This window comes from Fulmarus glacialis, unplaced genomic scaffold (assembly GCF_000690835.1).
Source record: "Fulmarus glacialis isolate BGI_N327 unplaced genomic scaffold, ASM69083v1 scaffold11019, whole genome shotgun sequence".
In the NCBI taxonomy this organism is placed as follows: domain Eukaryota; kingdom Metazoa; phylum Chordata; class Aves; order Procellariiformes; family Procellariidae; genus Fulmarus; species Fulmarus glacialis.
The window spans coordinates 51,227-64,438 of record NW_009231405.1 but is presented as its reverse complement, the minus strand read 5'-3'; the positions used below and the strand labels follow the sequence as shown (position 1 = coordinate 64,438).

At 36.5% G+C, this 13,212-nt stretch overlaps 1 protein-coding gene across 1 annotated transcript in view; it reads left to right on the top strand.

The window, feature by feature from the left end:
- ATP8A1 (ATPase, aminophospholipid transporter (APLT), class I, type 8A, member 1) overlaps positions 1 to 13,212 on the top strand; it is a gene marked incomplete at its 3' end in the record, with an annotated part of 87,511 nt that overhangs the window by 32,927 nt on the left and 41,372 nt on the right. The window contains exons 15-18 of the mRNA XM_009584563.1: positions 2,521 to 2,593; positions 4,965 to 5,070; positions 6,434 to 6,516; positions 6,699 to 6,748. Of these exons, the coding sequence (XP_009582858.1) occupies positions 2,521 to 2,593; positions 4,965 to 5,070; positions 6,434 to 6,516; positions 6,699 to 6,748 (312 nt within the window). The remainder of the gene's footprint in view (positions 1 to 2,520; positions 2,594 to 4,964; positions 5,071 to 6,433; positions 6,517 to 6,698; positions 6,749 to 13,212) is intronic.

Here is a 13,212-nt window from a genome sequence, read left to right as displayed (position 1 = left end):
ATTCAAAAGTTATTTTAGTTTCAAATTGATGCAGACCGACAGCCTTTCACAAATTTATGCGATCAGAATTCTACGGTATTAGGTTGTGTACTCTGGAATAGAATTGCTAGTAGTGTCACTGAGGCATAGTACAGTTATTCTACTGACAATCTTGTACAATTCAGAATTGCTTATTAGAAGAAAGTTTTGTAATTTATTAAGGTAGTTGGTATTATGGTAACTTTGCTTGCACTTCTCTACTGTTACTCAGTAATAGGTTAGTAATAATCTCTAATACGTTTGAAAAAAGTCCATATTTGAGAGTGAAAAATATGTAATACGTTATTATTAATGTTTTACTTCCTACAGATAGTTTTAGAATATTAGTACTACCTAATTCTTAACTGAAACTGAAATTAAAGCACCCAAATACACTTGGGGCCAACATTAATCTCTTAATGAGGACCTCAGGACAGACTAAGTCCTGGCTTCCTTTCTGCTGCCATTTGCATGATGCCTTGTACTTCTTCATCATTCTTTCTTAAACTAAATATTTGCAATAGGGTTCAAAATAAGCTCAGATAGATCAGGGAAAAATATCATTTACAGTCTAAGTTATTGCTGTTGTATTTGTTGAAAATCACAGCAAGACATGTCACACAAAACTGTAATATGTTGTCTCCTTACGTTTAAAAAGTTTGAAGGAAAAAAACTTGCTTTGCTAGATTAGAATTAATAATTCTTTATTTAGATTAAAAAAGAAAAATTCTCCCCACATACACATAAAAAGTGGCACACTTGCACACCCCAAAATCTTACCTGACCTGAATATCCTCATTTGATGTAGCAGCAAGATGTTTCTTACAAAGATGTGCAAGTGTGCTTAACTGTGCACAAGTGAGTGGTTTGATTAAAATAATGCAATGCTTACATGAAATTAAGCATGCTTCCTTATAAGCTATTTATGAAATAAGACTGGGTTTGATTAATACACATCAAAATCTTTATAAGCCCATCTGAAATGGATAAACTGATGCCTGAACAGTAGTTCAAAAAGAAAAAAAAACAGTACTTCCCTTTTATAAGTGATGAACATCTTGTAAATCTTATGAAATAAGATATTTAAGAAAATTTTGTTTTGTTTGTAATTCTATTGTAATTAATAGAATCTGTTTATGACAGTAACATTTCTAGTCCTAAAATGACTAATGTACTGAATTCCAAATCTTTTAAATCTGTATTTTTTGTATTAGAAATAATTGTTTTCCAATTTGACACAACATATACCTGCAAATATTTTCCCTTTTTTGTAGAATTGAGAATCTGGAAAATATCTTGAAGTCTTTCTGTCAAGAAGCTTTAAGCAAACAAGGCTTAAACCTTAGACTCTAAACAAATTTAATGTGTCTGAAGTTGTTAACATTTGGCACTTCAAGATCCATCTGCTTTGCATTTTAAAAAAAGAAAAGTCTTGGTTAATGAGGATGCTTCGAATTTCTCACTTTCATAATAGGGTTTTAGAAAAAGTAGTCCTTGAGTGGTTATATAGAGCAGGTACTGCCATTTTATATTCCTTCATGATAGCGCAGGACTAGAACAGCTCACTTTTGGTTTTCATAAAGAATCTTCATACTGCCGTTGATGTATGTGGCTTATCCTTCAACTTAAATCACCAAATGTGTTCACTCTCTTCTAAGATTATGTGATCCAAGGCAAAATCCAAAGTAAATGAAAAAATACTTTCCTCCATCTGGGTTCGCTTTTCAGCACTGTTTTGTTTTACAGAGAGTCAAACTCAACTACATTGTCTTAATATTCAAGTCAGCTGCAGTAACAAGTCTTCCTAGAAGTATCTACTTTTTTTGAACTCTCAGCTTCAGCCAGAAGACTTGTGCAACTTGAGAGATGTTAGTGTATGACTTTATTTCACCAGAACTATCTCCACCTTGCATCTCTTCAGTCCCTTCCTACTTCACCATTGTTACTGTGTTGTCTTCATACATCAGTTTACTAGGTTCCTTTTTGGTCATGAGTAATAGAAAACAAACCCTCTCCATTGCAGACTTCCCTGACGTCTGAACTCAGTTTGCCTACTGCTTTCAGATACTGGACTTTCTTTTCTGCAAACATTTGCAAACCTATTGCAAAGCTGCTGATTTCTCAAAGAAGTATGATCTCTTCAGGCACATCTTGTTCTGAATCCCTCCAATAATCTTGTTCTATGGAGATCAGAAGACAAGAAGCCACAGTCTTACATTGTAGATTTATTTTTATTTCATCCTGTGTTACCTGAAGTCAGCCTAAAAACTTCCCTGGATTTGAGTGTGTTTATATGAATCAAGGTTAATTAAAGTTAGGTTAACTTTGGAGATGCGAAACAAGTACCTCTTCACTTCATTTTCTCATAATATGCGATTGCAGCCTTTATTGTAACAGCTACAAAATTTCTGTTTGACCTTAGCACAGTAGTGTGGATGATTTGTATATGAATTGTTAAGAATATGCTAACGATGATCTTTTTTTGTACTTAATTATTTCTAGGCAGGGCTCACAAAATGGAGAAGAAAAAACATTTAGTGACTCATCATTACTGGAGAATCTTCAAAGCAATCATGTAAGTTATATAGAACCTGTTACCATTGTTTTGTGAAATCAAACCATTGCTTTCAGTAAGTCAAAAGATGATATCCTTTGAAGGAAAATAAATTGTGTATTTACAAAAAATCAGCATGTCCTCTTGAATACTTTTATAATTGTTTGTTGTTGATACCTGTTAATTAGATCCACCTGGAAATAACGTCTAGTGTTAACTTCTGGAGAGCCTTTTGAGCCTTTTTTTTTTTTTTTTTTGATGGTGTGATTCAAATGTTCTGAGCCTGAAATCTTACGTTCTTCATTCTATGGGTGTTTCAACGTTAGTCATGCTGTCCATATGAAGTCATGACATCCATCAAAGCTCAAGTTAACTTACTATCCTGACATGACTTAGTATTTCTGTGCCCAGGCTTAGACAAGAGTCAGAAATTAACCACATATATTGGTTTTGTGTACATGCTTCCATGAGGTTAGATGATCAGTTCAGATGATGAAATGAAACAGGCATTCTAGAGGCTGATATTTGCCCCAAAGAGAAAATACATTTCACAGAAAGTTAATAGCTTAGTTCATTATATGACTAAGAAACAGTACCATCATTACCATTTTCTGTTTGGACAAGAGATGTTTTTGCCTAGTCATAACCAAGAACACCTACCTTACATAGTGTAACCATTTTTTATGTATTTGAAGAGTGTAAATAAATTACTCTTTTTATTTCCTTAAATTTTGTCTTCCTGGGAGGGTAATTTCAGGATAACTGGCAGACAGTGAAGCATTTTGTCCCTACAAATGGAGCAGTCTTAAATGCTAGACACCAGAGTACAGCTCTCAAGCGTATTTAAAGCAGAGGGTGCTCCTGTACTTAGCCGTACAGGCCAGTTTCAGTGCTAGTAATGTAGACTTGGAAGAGACATCATCCTGTTTCTGCTGTTGTCTAGAGAATCCTTGGTGCGCAGCTGATTTGAATCTTGGAAGTTTTCTGGTAGATCTATAGTATTAAGTGTTTGTGTGTATATGTGTGTATATATATGTATGTGTATATATATAAAAGTTATAAAAATATACTTGTATACATCTTAAAGTAAAAATTCAGGCACAAATTCAAAGAGAGGTTTCATCACTGTATGTTAAATGTGTTCTGAAGTGCTTTGGAAAAGAATCTGTCATTCAGCCTTTTGAATACATCTTAGAGGACCTGAGGGCCCTCAGTGGAAGAGGACAGGAACCTGCTCCCGTTAGTGTTTCTGCACTGTGGAATTAAGTTAGGTTTTCAGAGATTATTATATTTTATAGAATAATTGTAATGTTATCTTGATGTTGACATCCTTAGTCTGAAATACTATAAATATGCTACGAAAAAACTCAGTTGAGGTGGCAGCTGCTTTGAGCTTATTTAAGGAGAATGCTGGGGTTTCTTTTGACCAACCATTCAGGAGTCAGTTCATTCATTTTGCAAATTTTAGCTGTATTAGTTAAAAACAATCAACTATTTTGCTTATGTGCACTCTTTTCCCCTCTCTTGGCTAAATCATTTTAAATTCTTTCAGCTTTGTTAGACTCTGAAGTGCCCGAGACATTCATCTAAATGCCTTCCTTTAAAAGCTGTCTGCCTGACCTTGCAGCATTTTTCACATGATTTTTGGGTTGGGTTGATACATCTTTCTAAAGGTTCTTAAAAAGTGTTGTCAAATACAGTATTAGACAAAAGTAATGTAAAAAGGAATCTTTTTAGTAAAAAAGGCAACATCCAAAGAGACTTTTTAGTGAATAATGAAAATAAAATCATTTTAAATTAAAATTCTTTCAATACAGCATTCATAGAATCATAGAATCATTTAGGTTGGAAAAGACCTGTTAACGTAGCACTGCCAAGTCCACCACTAAACCATGTCCCTAAGCGCCGCATCTACATGTCTTTTAAATACCTCCAGGGATGGTGACTCAACCACTTCCCCGGGCAGCCTGTTTCAATGCTTGACAACCCTTTCAATGAAGAAATTTTTCCTAATATCCAGTCTAAACCTCCCCTGGCACAACTTGAGGCCATTTCCTCTCGTCGTATTCAGACTTACCTTCCCTATAAAATGCCAATTTGAATTACTCTGTTTCTGGTTATCTGCTTTTGATTGTTATGAAAGCAAATACCGCTAAATTCTATCTATATAGCCTGTATATTTAAGTACAGCAGCAAGAAGTTATTCTGTATGCTGAAATTAGTGTACAGATAACATCTGTTTTGTTTAGTTATTGGTAGTTTAAAGAAGAGAGGAAAAATCTTTCATTAACTTTTTCTTGACTATTATTTGTCCATATCTATTATTATATTTGTTAGTTATTGCCTAAATGATTAATCACTTTCTGACATCAGGTTGTTTTTTTTTTTTTAGCCAACTGCACCTATAATATGTGAGTTTTTGACAATGATGGCAGTGTGTCATACAGCAGTTCCAGAAAGAGAAGGTGATAAAATTATATATCAAGCAGCATCTCCAGGTGAGAATCAAATAATTGAGTGAACATATGGTAAAGTATTCTATCAACTCAATAAGCAGATTTTATTCAAAGTTTATTGGGTTTTTTGAGATATCTTCTGAAATTAAAAAAGAAAACATATCCCTCAAAAAAGAATCGGTGTCAGCTAAAATCAGTCATGTCAAAAAAAGGATTTAGACTTTTCTAATTTGCTTTAGAAAATACATATAGATGTCCTGTGGATTATGTAAGGGCAAAGGGTGATTAACCATACATTCCTAAGGTGGTGTCAGATGGCTGTGGAAGTCTGAAGGAACTGCTCAAATGCAAATAGAAATCACACCAGGAGACAAATTGATGTCCTTGTTTGTGAACCTATTCTGTACTTGGTAACTATGGTATAGATTTAGAAGAAAGACTGTGTTTGTAATCAAAAATGAACAAGAAATGTTTTTACCAGGATAAGTGTTGTGGTAAGTTCTACTATAGAGTGATAAAAGAATATAGTGCAAAATGATGAAGCAAGGCAAAAATGATTAAAATATACTCAGCTCTGCTGAGCTAATTTATTATGACAAGCTACGATGGGAGAAATTACATGAAGCGCAGAGAGTCTCCAGTCTACCTCTTCCCTGTCTGCCCCAGCTCCTAGGTGGCCATCTCCCTGGAAATTCTGTTCTTCAACAACTGGAAAACAAGGGCAGAGGTAGGGCCATAAATAAAGCTAACTGGGCCATGGCAGTGTTTTATTGAGCATAGTGAGCAAATTCAGTTCTGACATCTTGAGCCATTTGGAGGGAACTGATGCATATGGGAGTCTGGGTCGCTGTCTGAAATGTTTCCTGAATGTAGGCATTGAAATTATCTATTATTTACAGGAATGACTTATCACTCTTTTCTTCTAAAACAGAACTCACACAAAAAGGAAAGTACCTTGTCCAGTGCCCTACTGAGTAAGGCACTTGCCTAGCAATTAGGAGGTTTGTTCTCTAAGCCACGTTTAGTCAACATCCAAACTTCTGAAAGTAGGCTTATGGGGAGAAGGAAGGCAGGAACTCTTGTCTCATGATGAAGCAGTGTCATTGTCTCTACTGGAATGTATAATTCATTAGTTTACAGCTTAAAACTTTGAAGAGGATGCCCTTGCTACTGAGCTGAGAGGTGTGTTTCTTTGGGGGCTTATTTTCACTGAATTGTAAACTCATTTCATCACAGTTTTAACAGGAGAAACAGAGAGTTCTTTACAACACCACACCTAATCTTAAAAATCTATAAAGGAAAAAGGAAGTCAAAAGTAGAAAAGCTTGGACTGTGTCCAGTAAATCATGGGGTATACTAACAGTTTTCTGGTACATCTGTAAAATAACTAATTGACTTGTTGCAGATGAAGGAGCATTGGTCAGAGCAGCCAGGCATCTTCGTTTTGTATTCACTGGAAGGACACCTGACTCAGTAATCATAGAGTCTGTAAGTTTGTTGGAGTAACTTTGTAGTTTGCTGTGTTTACTATTGTCATAGTAAATAATTTCTGAATAACTGCGTCATGGTACTTACCTATTGAGATGTTGTTTGTTTCTTTTTGGCTCTTTTCCTTGAGGTTTTTTGCATTATTTCTCAGCTTTTTTTTTTTTTTTTTCCCTATTCTTCAGCTAGGACAGGAAGAGAGATATGAACTGCTAAATGTCCTGGAATTTACAAGGTAAACAGCATATTGTGCTCTTAGCGTCTTTTTGTGAAAATATTTTTATTAATTTCTTTTATGGATAAAAATGTTTGCATTTTTTATGTTTGTACAGGCAAAGTGTGCAGGTTATGTGGCTTTTATCTCTACAGTATGTCATCATACTATAGGCAAAGCAGCGCACATGATTAAGATCACACTCCTGGTTTTATTGTAAAACGTTTTCAGAGGCATGTATTTTTTCCATTGTCTCCTTTTTGGCTAATATTTTTCACTTTTGCGCAAAGATTCAAAAAAACCCTGATCTCAAAACTTAAAAAATTATGCGAAAAGACAGCATAGGAAAGTATTTGAACTTTTAAATGTATTTCTGAAAGCCCTAGCACCATGTGCTTTATTAAAAAATATTTGGGGACAGAGGGGGAAGTTTCAAGTAAGTGTTAGACATAACTTGTATTTGCCTTGACTGGTAGAATGAAATTTTGCATTTGACCTTAAATACACTTGCTTATGACTTGTTTAAATACTTTAGACTGAAACCCGTTCCCTTCTGAGCAGCATCACTAGAGCATTGGCCTGTTAGTTTTCTTGGAAACTGAGTTTATCACATACTTTGCTTTCAGTAAAAATTTTCTGTCAAAGCTGTTGGAATTATAAAGGTACCCATAAGAAATCTGGATGCAATTTTGCTTGCTGTGTAAATCTGTTTAAATTGTATCCGTGTATGCAGTCTGTGTTCTAAGTATTTGTGTAGGCCCATTGCTTACTTTGGCACAGGATGGGGAAGAGATTTGTATGTAGGGGAAATTCTTTTTTTCATAGAACGATTACTTGTAATTGTTTACTTGCGGAAAGTGATCATTGTTTTCCTTCCTGTCCTATTATGTTTCCCTTGAGCTTAGCTAAAGAAGCAAAAAGACCAAAAAACAATACTGGAGAGATGAGCTGAAGATGTATAGGTTGGATGAAATGAGAGTAGTTGTTGCCTGTAGTTATAATAATAGCAATAATAATGTGAAACATAAGGATCACCGCAGTGAAAAAAAAATAATGCCACAGAAAGTAATTTTTATAGTTTTGAATGTCTTTTAATGACTGCTTGCAATTAATGTTGTTTTTATATATTGTAGAGGACATACTTGAAATTTTTCAGATTTATGCCATGGTTTCATTTTTCTGTAGGCACTTTTTTCACTTTCTGTTCTGGAAAGTTAGTATGTAGCACAAAGTGCATTGTTGTTAGTTTGACATCTGTGAAAGTTTATACTGCATTCATGGAGTAGCAGTGAAGGATTCTTACTTTGTTTCTGGTTTTGATCTTTGTCTTGATTTCATAGATCTTTTTAAACTTCTGTGTCAGTCTAAAATTGTAATTTAAACAGTGATACTTTATGGAGAAAGGAGAATTGCTTTTAAATCTTAACCTTTGGAGGATTAAGTTTTTTGGTGGATACCAATCACCCAACTTTATTAAGCATTCAGTTTTTATAGCAGTTTTTGTTCTTATTCTGTAATATTTAGCTTTGCTTGGAACTGACTTGTTGGAAGCACTAGAGGTCACCCTTGTTCTGCAGCAAGAGAAATTTTGGCTTCAAAACGTAACACCATCTGTATGGGTAGGAGCATGTACCTTCAGAGAAGTAATCTGTAGCAATTAAACTGTTGAGTTAAGAGTTTCCAGGTGTTTTAAGTTTTTCCCAGAAAAAATGCAAACTAGTTCCTTGCTACCTTCCAGTAAAAGCCAAATAACTGTTCTGCAAGTAGAGTGCAACAGTGCCAACATTTGATAGGATAGTCTTTCAGAGAAGTATGTTACAGAAGTAAAACTTGTAGGAATGCTTGGTAGAGTTGTCTTTTATGGTATTCTCTTTTTACGGTGATCATAGCTGTGCCCGTGAAAAGAGAAGTAGTATACTTATACAATATGCTAATTATACTTTGTTCATAGCAAGGAAGTAGCTCTCAGTCTAACTGGCAGGTGAGCATGCTGAAAGCTACTGATAACCCTTAAACAGCTGACAGTTATTCCTAAAATGCAGTGCTAATCTCTGTGGAGCAAATAGTGTCTTGATAACTAGTGTTGAGCTGCCTCCAGTAGATACTCTGCTCAGATGCCATGTGGTACCTTAAGCTCAAGGAAGCGAAGAGTTGTTCAGACCCTCTGCTGTTCAGGGCTCCCCATAACGTCAGGGAAGGAATTGTGCAGTGTTGTGCCCGTTCTTGTATTCTGTTACCTGGAACTGTAACAAATAGAAAAACTGCAGCTGTCTCTTGGGAGCCAAAACCAACTCCTAGGCTATGTATCTATGGGACGGGGGGAAGCAAGGCACTATGTCAGTTAAGGATCCAGAAGCAAAGAATGTCTTATGCTTACTGTCATCCCTATGTCGAGTATGTGCATTGTCTTTTCACCTGGGCCAGTTGCAAAGATGAGCATGATTTTGAGCGTGTTATGCCTTGTTCAGTAAGCATAATCGATGTCCACTATCAGTGCATAAATTGCACATCAGTCCTTGCATCAACATGTCATTACTAGCAGAGCTACTGAATGAGGTTTTGACTTGTATCTGCTTGTTTTGTTAGAGGAATTAATTGAATTTTTAGCACCAGAATTAATTTCACGGGCAAGTCTTGTACTAATAATATCGCAATATCTGGAGTATGTACCATCTATTGATTTAATGACTGATTTTCATCTGCATCACTGAGGCATATCCCCACAGTCTAGCAGAAACAGTCTGTGATAGTTACATAGTAAAGCTTCTTGTCTAAAAACTAAGTATTTTTTATTTAGAATGCCAGTGTATTTACCTGAAATAGCAATAGCTTGACTAGTCCCCTGTCTGATCGGTTTTACAAATAATCCACATTGCCTTGACTGTTGTACTCGGCAGGCAGAAGGCCTCCTTCTAGAGCGTTTGAGACCTTACCTCCTCTCCATCATCTCAGCAGGTCCAGAATCATAGAATCATAGAATCATTAAGGTTGGAAAAGACCTCTAAGATCATCAAGTCCAATCGTTAACCCAACACCACCATGCCCACTAAACCATGTCCCTAAGCGCCTCATCTACACGTCTCTTAAATCTTTCCAGGGATGGTGACTCCACCACTTCCCTGGGCAGCCTGTTCCAAGGCCTGACCACTCTTTCAGTAAAGAAATTTTTCCTAATGTCCAGTGTAAACCTCCCTTGGCGCAACTTGAGGCCATTTCCTCTCGTCCTATCTCTAGTTACTTGGGAGAAGAGACCAACCCGCACCTCGCTACAACCTCCTTTCAGGTAGTTGTAGAGCGCGATGAGGTCTCCCCTCAGCCTCCTCTTCTCCAGGCTAAACAGCCCCAGTTCCCTCAGCCGCTCCTTATAAGACTTGTTCTCCAGACCCTTCACCAGTTTCGTTGCCCTTCTCTGGACACACTCCAGCACCTCAATGTCCTTCTTGTAGTGAGGGGCCCAAAATGTATTGATTCTGTTTTGTGACTGAAAACTCATACTTCTAAACGTAGAAGAAGAATGAGTGGCTGACAGAGGAGGTACCAAAACCTCTGTAGCAGTGTTTGTTTTCTGTCGTTGTGTGCTTACACTCTGTGAAAAAATTTTCATCTTAAACCTGAGACAGATTTTAAAGTAACAGTGGGCTCATCAAGAGCTACTTCTGCATTCCCAGATTCTGGATGTGGCAAATCTTGTGACTGAGGGAGGTATTTCTGTCCCCTTAAGGTGCTTCTGTCCATCTGTAATCCCATGGCAATTACATAGGAATTACCAGCTATTCTGCCTCCTTGTCACGACCCAAAGGGTTACCCAGCCTGTGTATAGAGATCACAACAGTCGGTTTGCAGGATTCCATAACACATAAGGGCACGGCTTTATTTTCTAAATTCCTTTATTACAGATTATTACAAATTACTATTAGTAAAGCAAGTATACTCATGAGTATTAAAGAAAGTACATTTATATTTTAATAGTAGCAGCAATTGATAGTAGCAGCAGTAGCATCCATATATTACAAGTTGCTACTAAATTATCAATAGTGAAGAAATACACTTAAAATCAGTTACCTATATGTGCATACACACACACATATGTATATATTATTCAAAATAATACAGGTACAGTGCTAACCAAACCGCTCCCAGGAGTGAGGTCTCAAAGTGGGTGATGGACAAAGTCTCACTTCGAAGAGTGAGTCTGGAGTCAGCCAGGTGTTCCTGGTGATGGTCCAATAACTTGTCTAGGAGATCTCAGAGAAAAATTCATGCAGGGGGAGTTCTTGGAGATAGAGACTCCATTTTGGGTAAAAGCGAGTCATTTTTATATGGCAGAGGCATAAGAGGATGTAGGACACCACCACCTGGAGCAGTCAATAGATGCTGCTGATTTCTAGTTTTCACCTGGGACAGCCAATAGATGATGGTGTTTTCTTTTCTCTCAGACCAATTTTTATTTTTCCAGACTTTTTTCCTGTTCTTTCAGTTAGAACAACCAATAGCAGTTGTCAATTCCTACTTTCTCAGGATGTTTTCTCCCTTTTCCAGACTTTTTCACCTTTCCAGACAATAAGTTGCAGTTACAGTTCCTTGTTTTGTGCTTATTAATGGTTTCTAGGTACCCAGCTGTACTTCATAGATGCCGGTTGCACTTCTCAAGGATGTTTCTGGTTCCCAGGCTAGCAGTTCCCAGGCTGGCAGACATTTCCTCTGTCGGTGTTTCAGCAGACATCTTCTGTTCAGTATTTTTCCCCTTATAACCAAGTCGCCTTTATGGCTGCTCACATGACTCCTATGGTGAAGAAAACAAAAATAAAAAAATGGTCTCGCACTGACAGTTATTCGTAGTAGTGCAATTTTGTGGTTTTCTGTATTTCACCAATAAAAGGAAATAAAACTGTCACTGTAATGAAAAGGCTCATAAAAAGTTGAAGGCCTTGACAGTAAGTCCTGCTCATTAGCTTTATTGCAGTTTTACTGAGAAAATATATGTCAGTCAAGATTCAATATCTGTCTTCATAGCTAAAGTTTCAGAATGCTATAGGAGAACATTGGTTATTCTCTGATACATCTTCAGTAGATTGATAGGCAGCTGTATGCAGAACTTCAGGATTGGAATCTTCTGGAATTGCAAGACAAGTACAAAACTGCTGAGTTTTTACCTGTCAAGGGCATATATATCAAATTATTGTTTATACAAACCCTAAATTACTGTAATTCCTCCACAGTTCCTTAACTGAACATTCAGACAAGTGTAGTAAATTTAAGTAGCAGTAGGCTAGATAATCTTTCCAGGAATCAAAGTGGATCTGAGACTTGCTTTTATTTTAGGCAATTTAAGTGCATTTTGGATGATCTGAATTTCTCCACTGTTGTCTAAGGAGATCCCCAACTAGACACTGTCTAAGGGTTTCTGGAGTTCTGCTTATCTGAGGTTTTTTGGATTAGAAATGAAATGGAGAAAGAGTTGCAGCAGTTAATGCCTTTTTATGCTCTCTTGTGCAATATTCACACTGGAAATGTAATTTAATACTGCTGTTCAGATGTCTGTACTTGAAGCAAAGTGCACACACAGGTGGAATAGGAAAATATTTTCTTGAAGATACTATTCAGTCAGTTACTTCCAATAATTATGAAATTCTTTCCTCCACCTGTCTCCATGCATTCCACTTATAGGATGTTTTCCATGGCAGTCTGAACTTCATGAACCATTCATACAGTAATACTATTTGATGATCTATAAACGGGATCCAGTTCCAACAGGAACTGAAACTGTAAAAGGACCGTTTACTTCCATCTCTTTTATGTATTTTACTGTGAACTGTTGTATGAGAAACATGTTGTGTTCCCTGAATAGTTTCTGTAGATTATTTTAAAAGTTGAAGTTTGAAAGAATTATGGTATAAATACACATTTTGACTGGACATGATCTTGAATCTAAAGTATGCTTGTTGGAGGACCTCAAAGGGAAGACAGAAAGCAGAGAGTGACAGTCTTCTCCATGCTTTCCTCCAATTCCTACCTCAGTCATGAGGACAAAAAGAAAAAATACTTAGATCTCATTAATGACTGAGAACCAGAGAGTAGTTAAAATGAGGCGAGCCCCTTTCCAATTCTTAGCATACTTAAAACTTTGCGTGATGAATGATACTCTGGGATGACAGTAATAGGATTGCAGCACAGTACAGTGTACGAGAGACTGTTTGGCTGGGAAGGAAGAAAAAGCTGAAACGATCTGTGATGCATTGCCACTATATGATATTGGTCACAAGTGCTTTGTGCTTTAAGATGCTTTTTTGTGATCAGTAGATAGTGTTCAGATGAAGGTGAAGATTTTCAAATTTGTGTTTATGGAAAAAAGGCCTACAGAAATATGCACAGAAAAACAGCATTCACTCTAATTATTAGACAGTAAAACTGTTTTTCCATCCCAGTCACCTGAGAACATAATTCAGAATAGATAGCCCTTGCTTTTTTTCCTTTGTCTTATATAA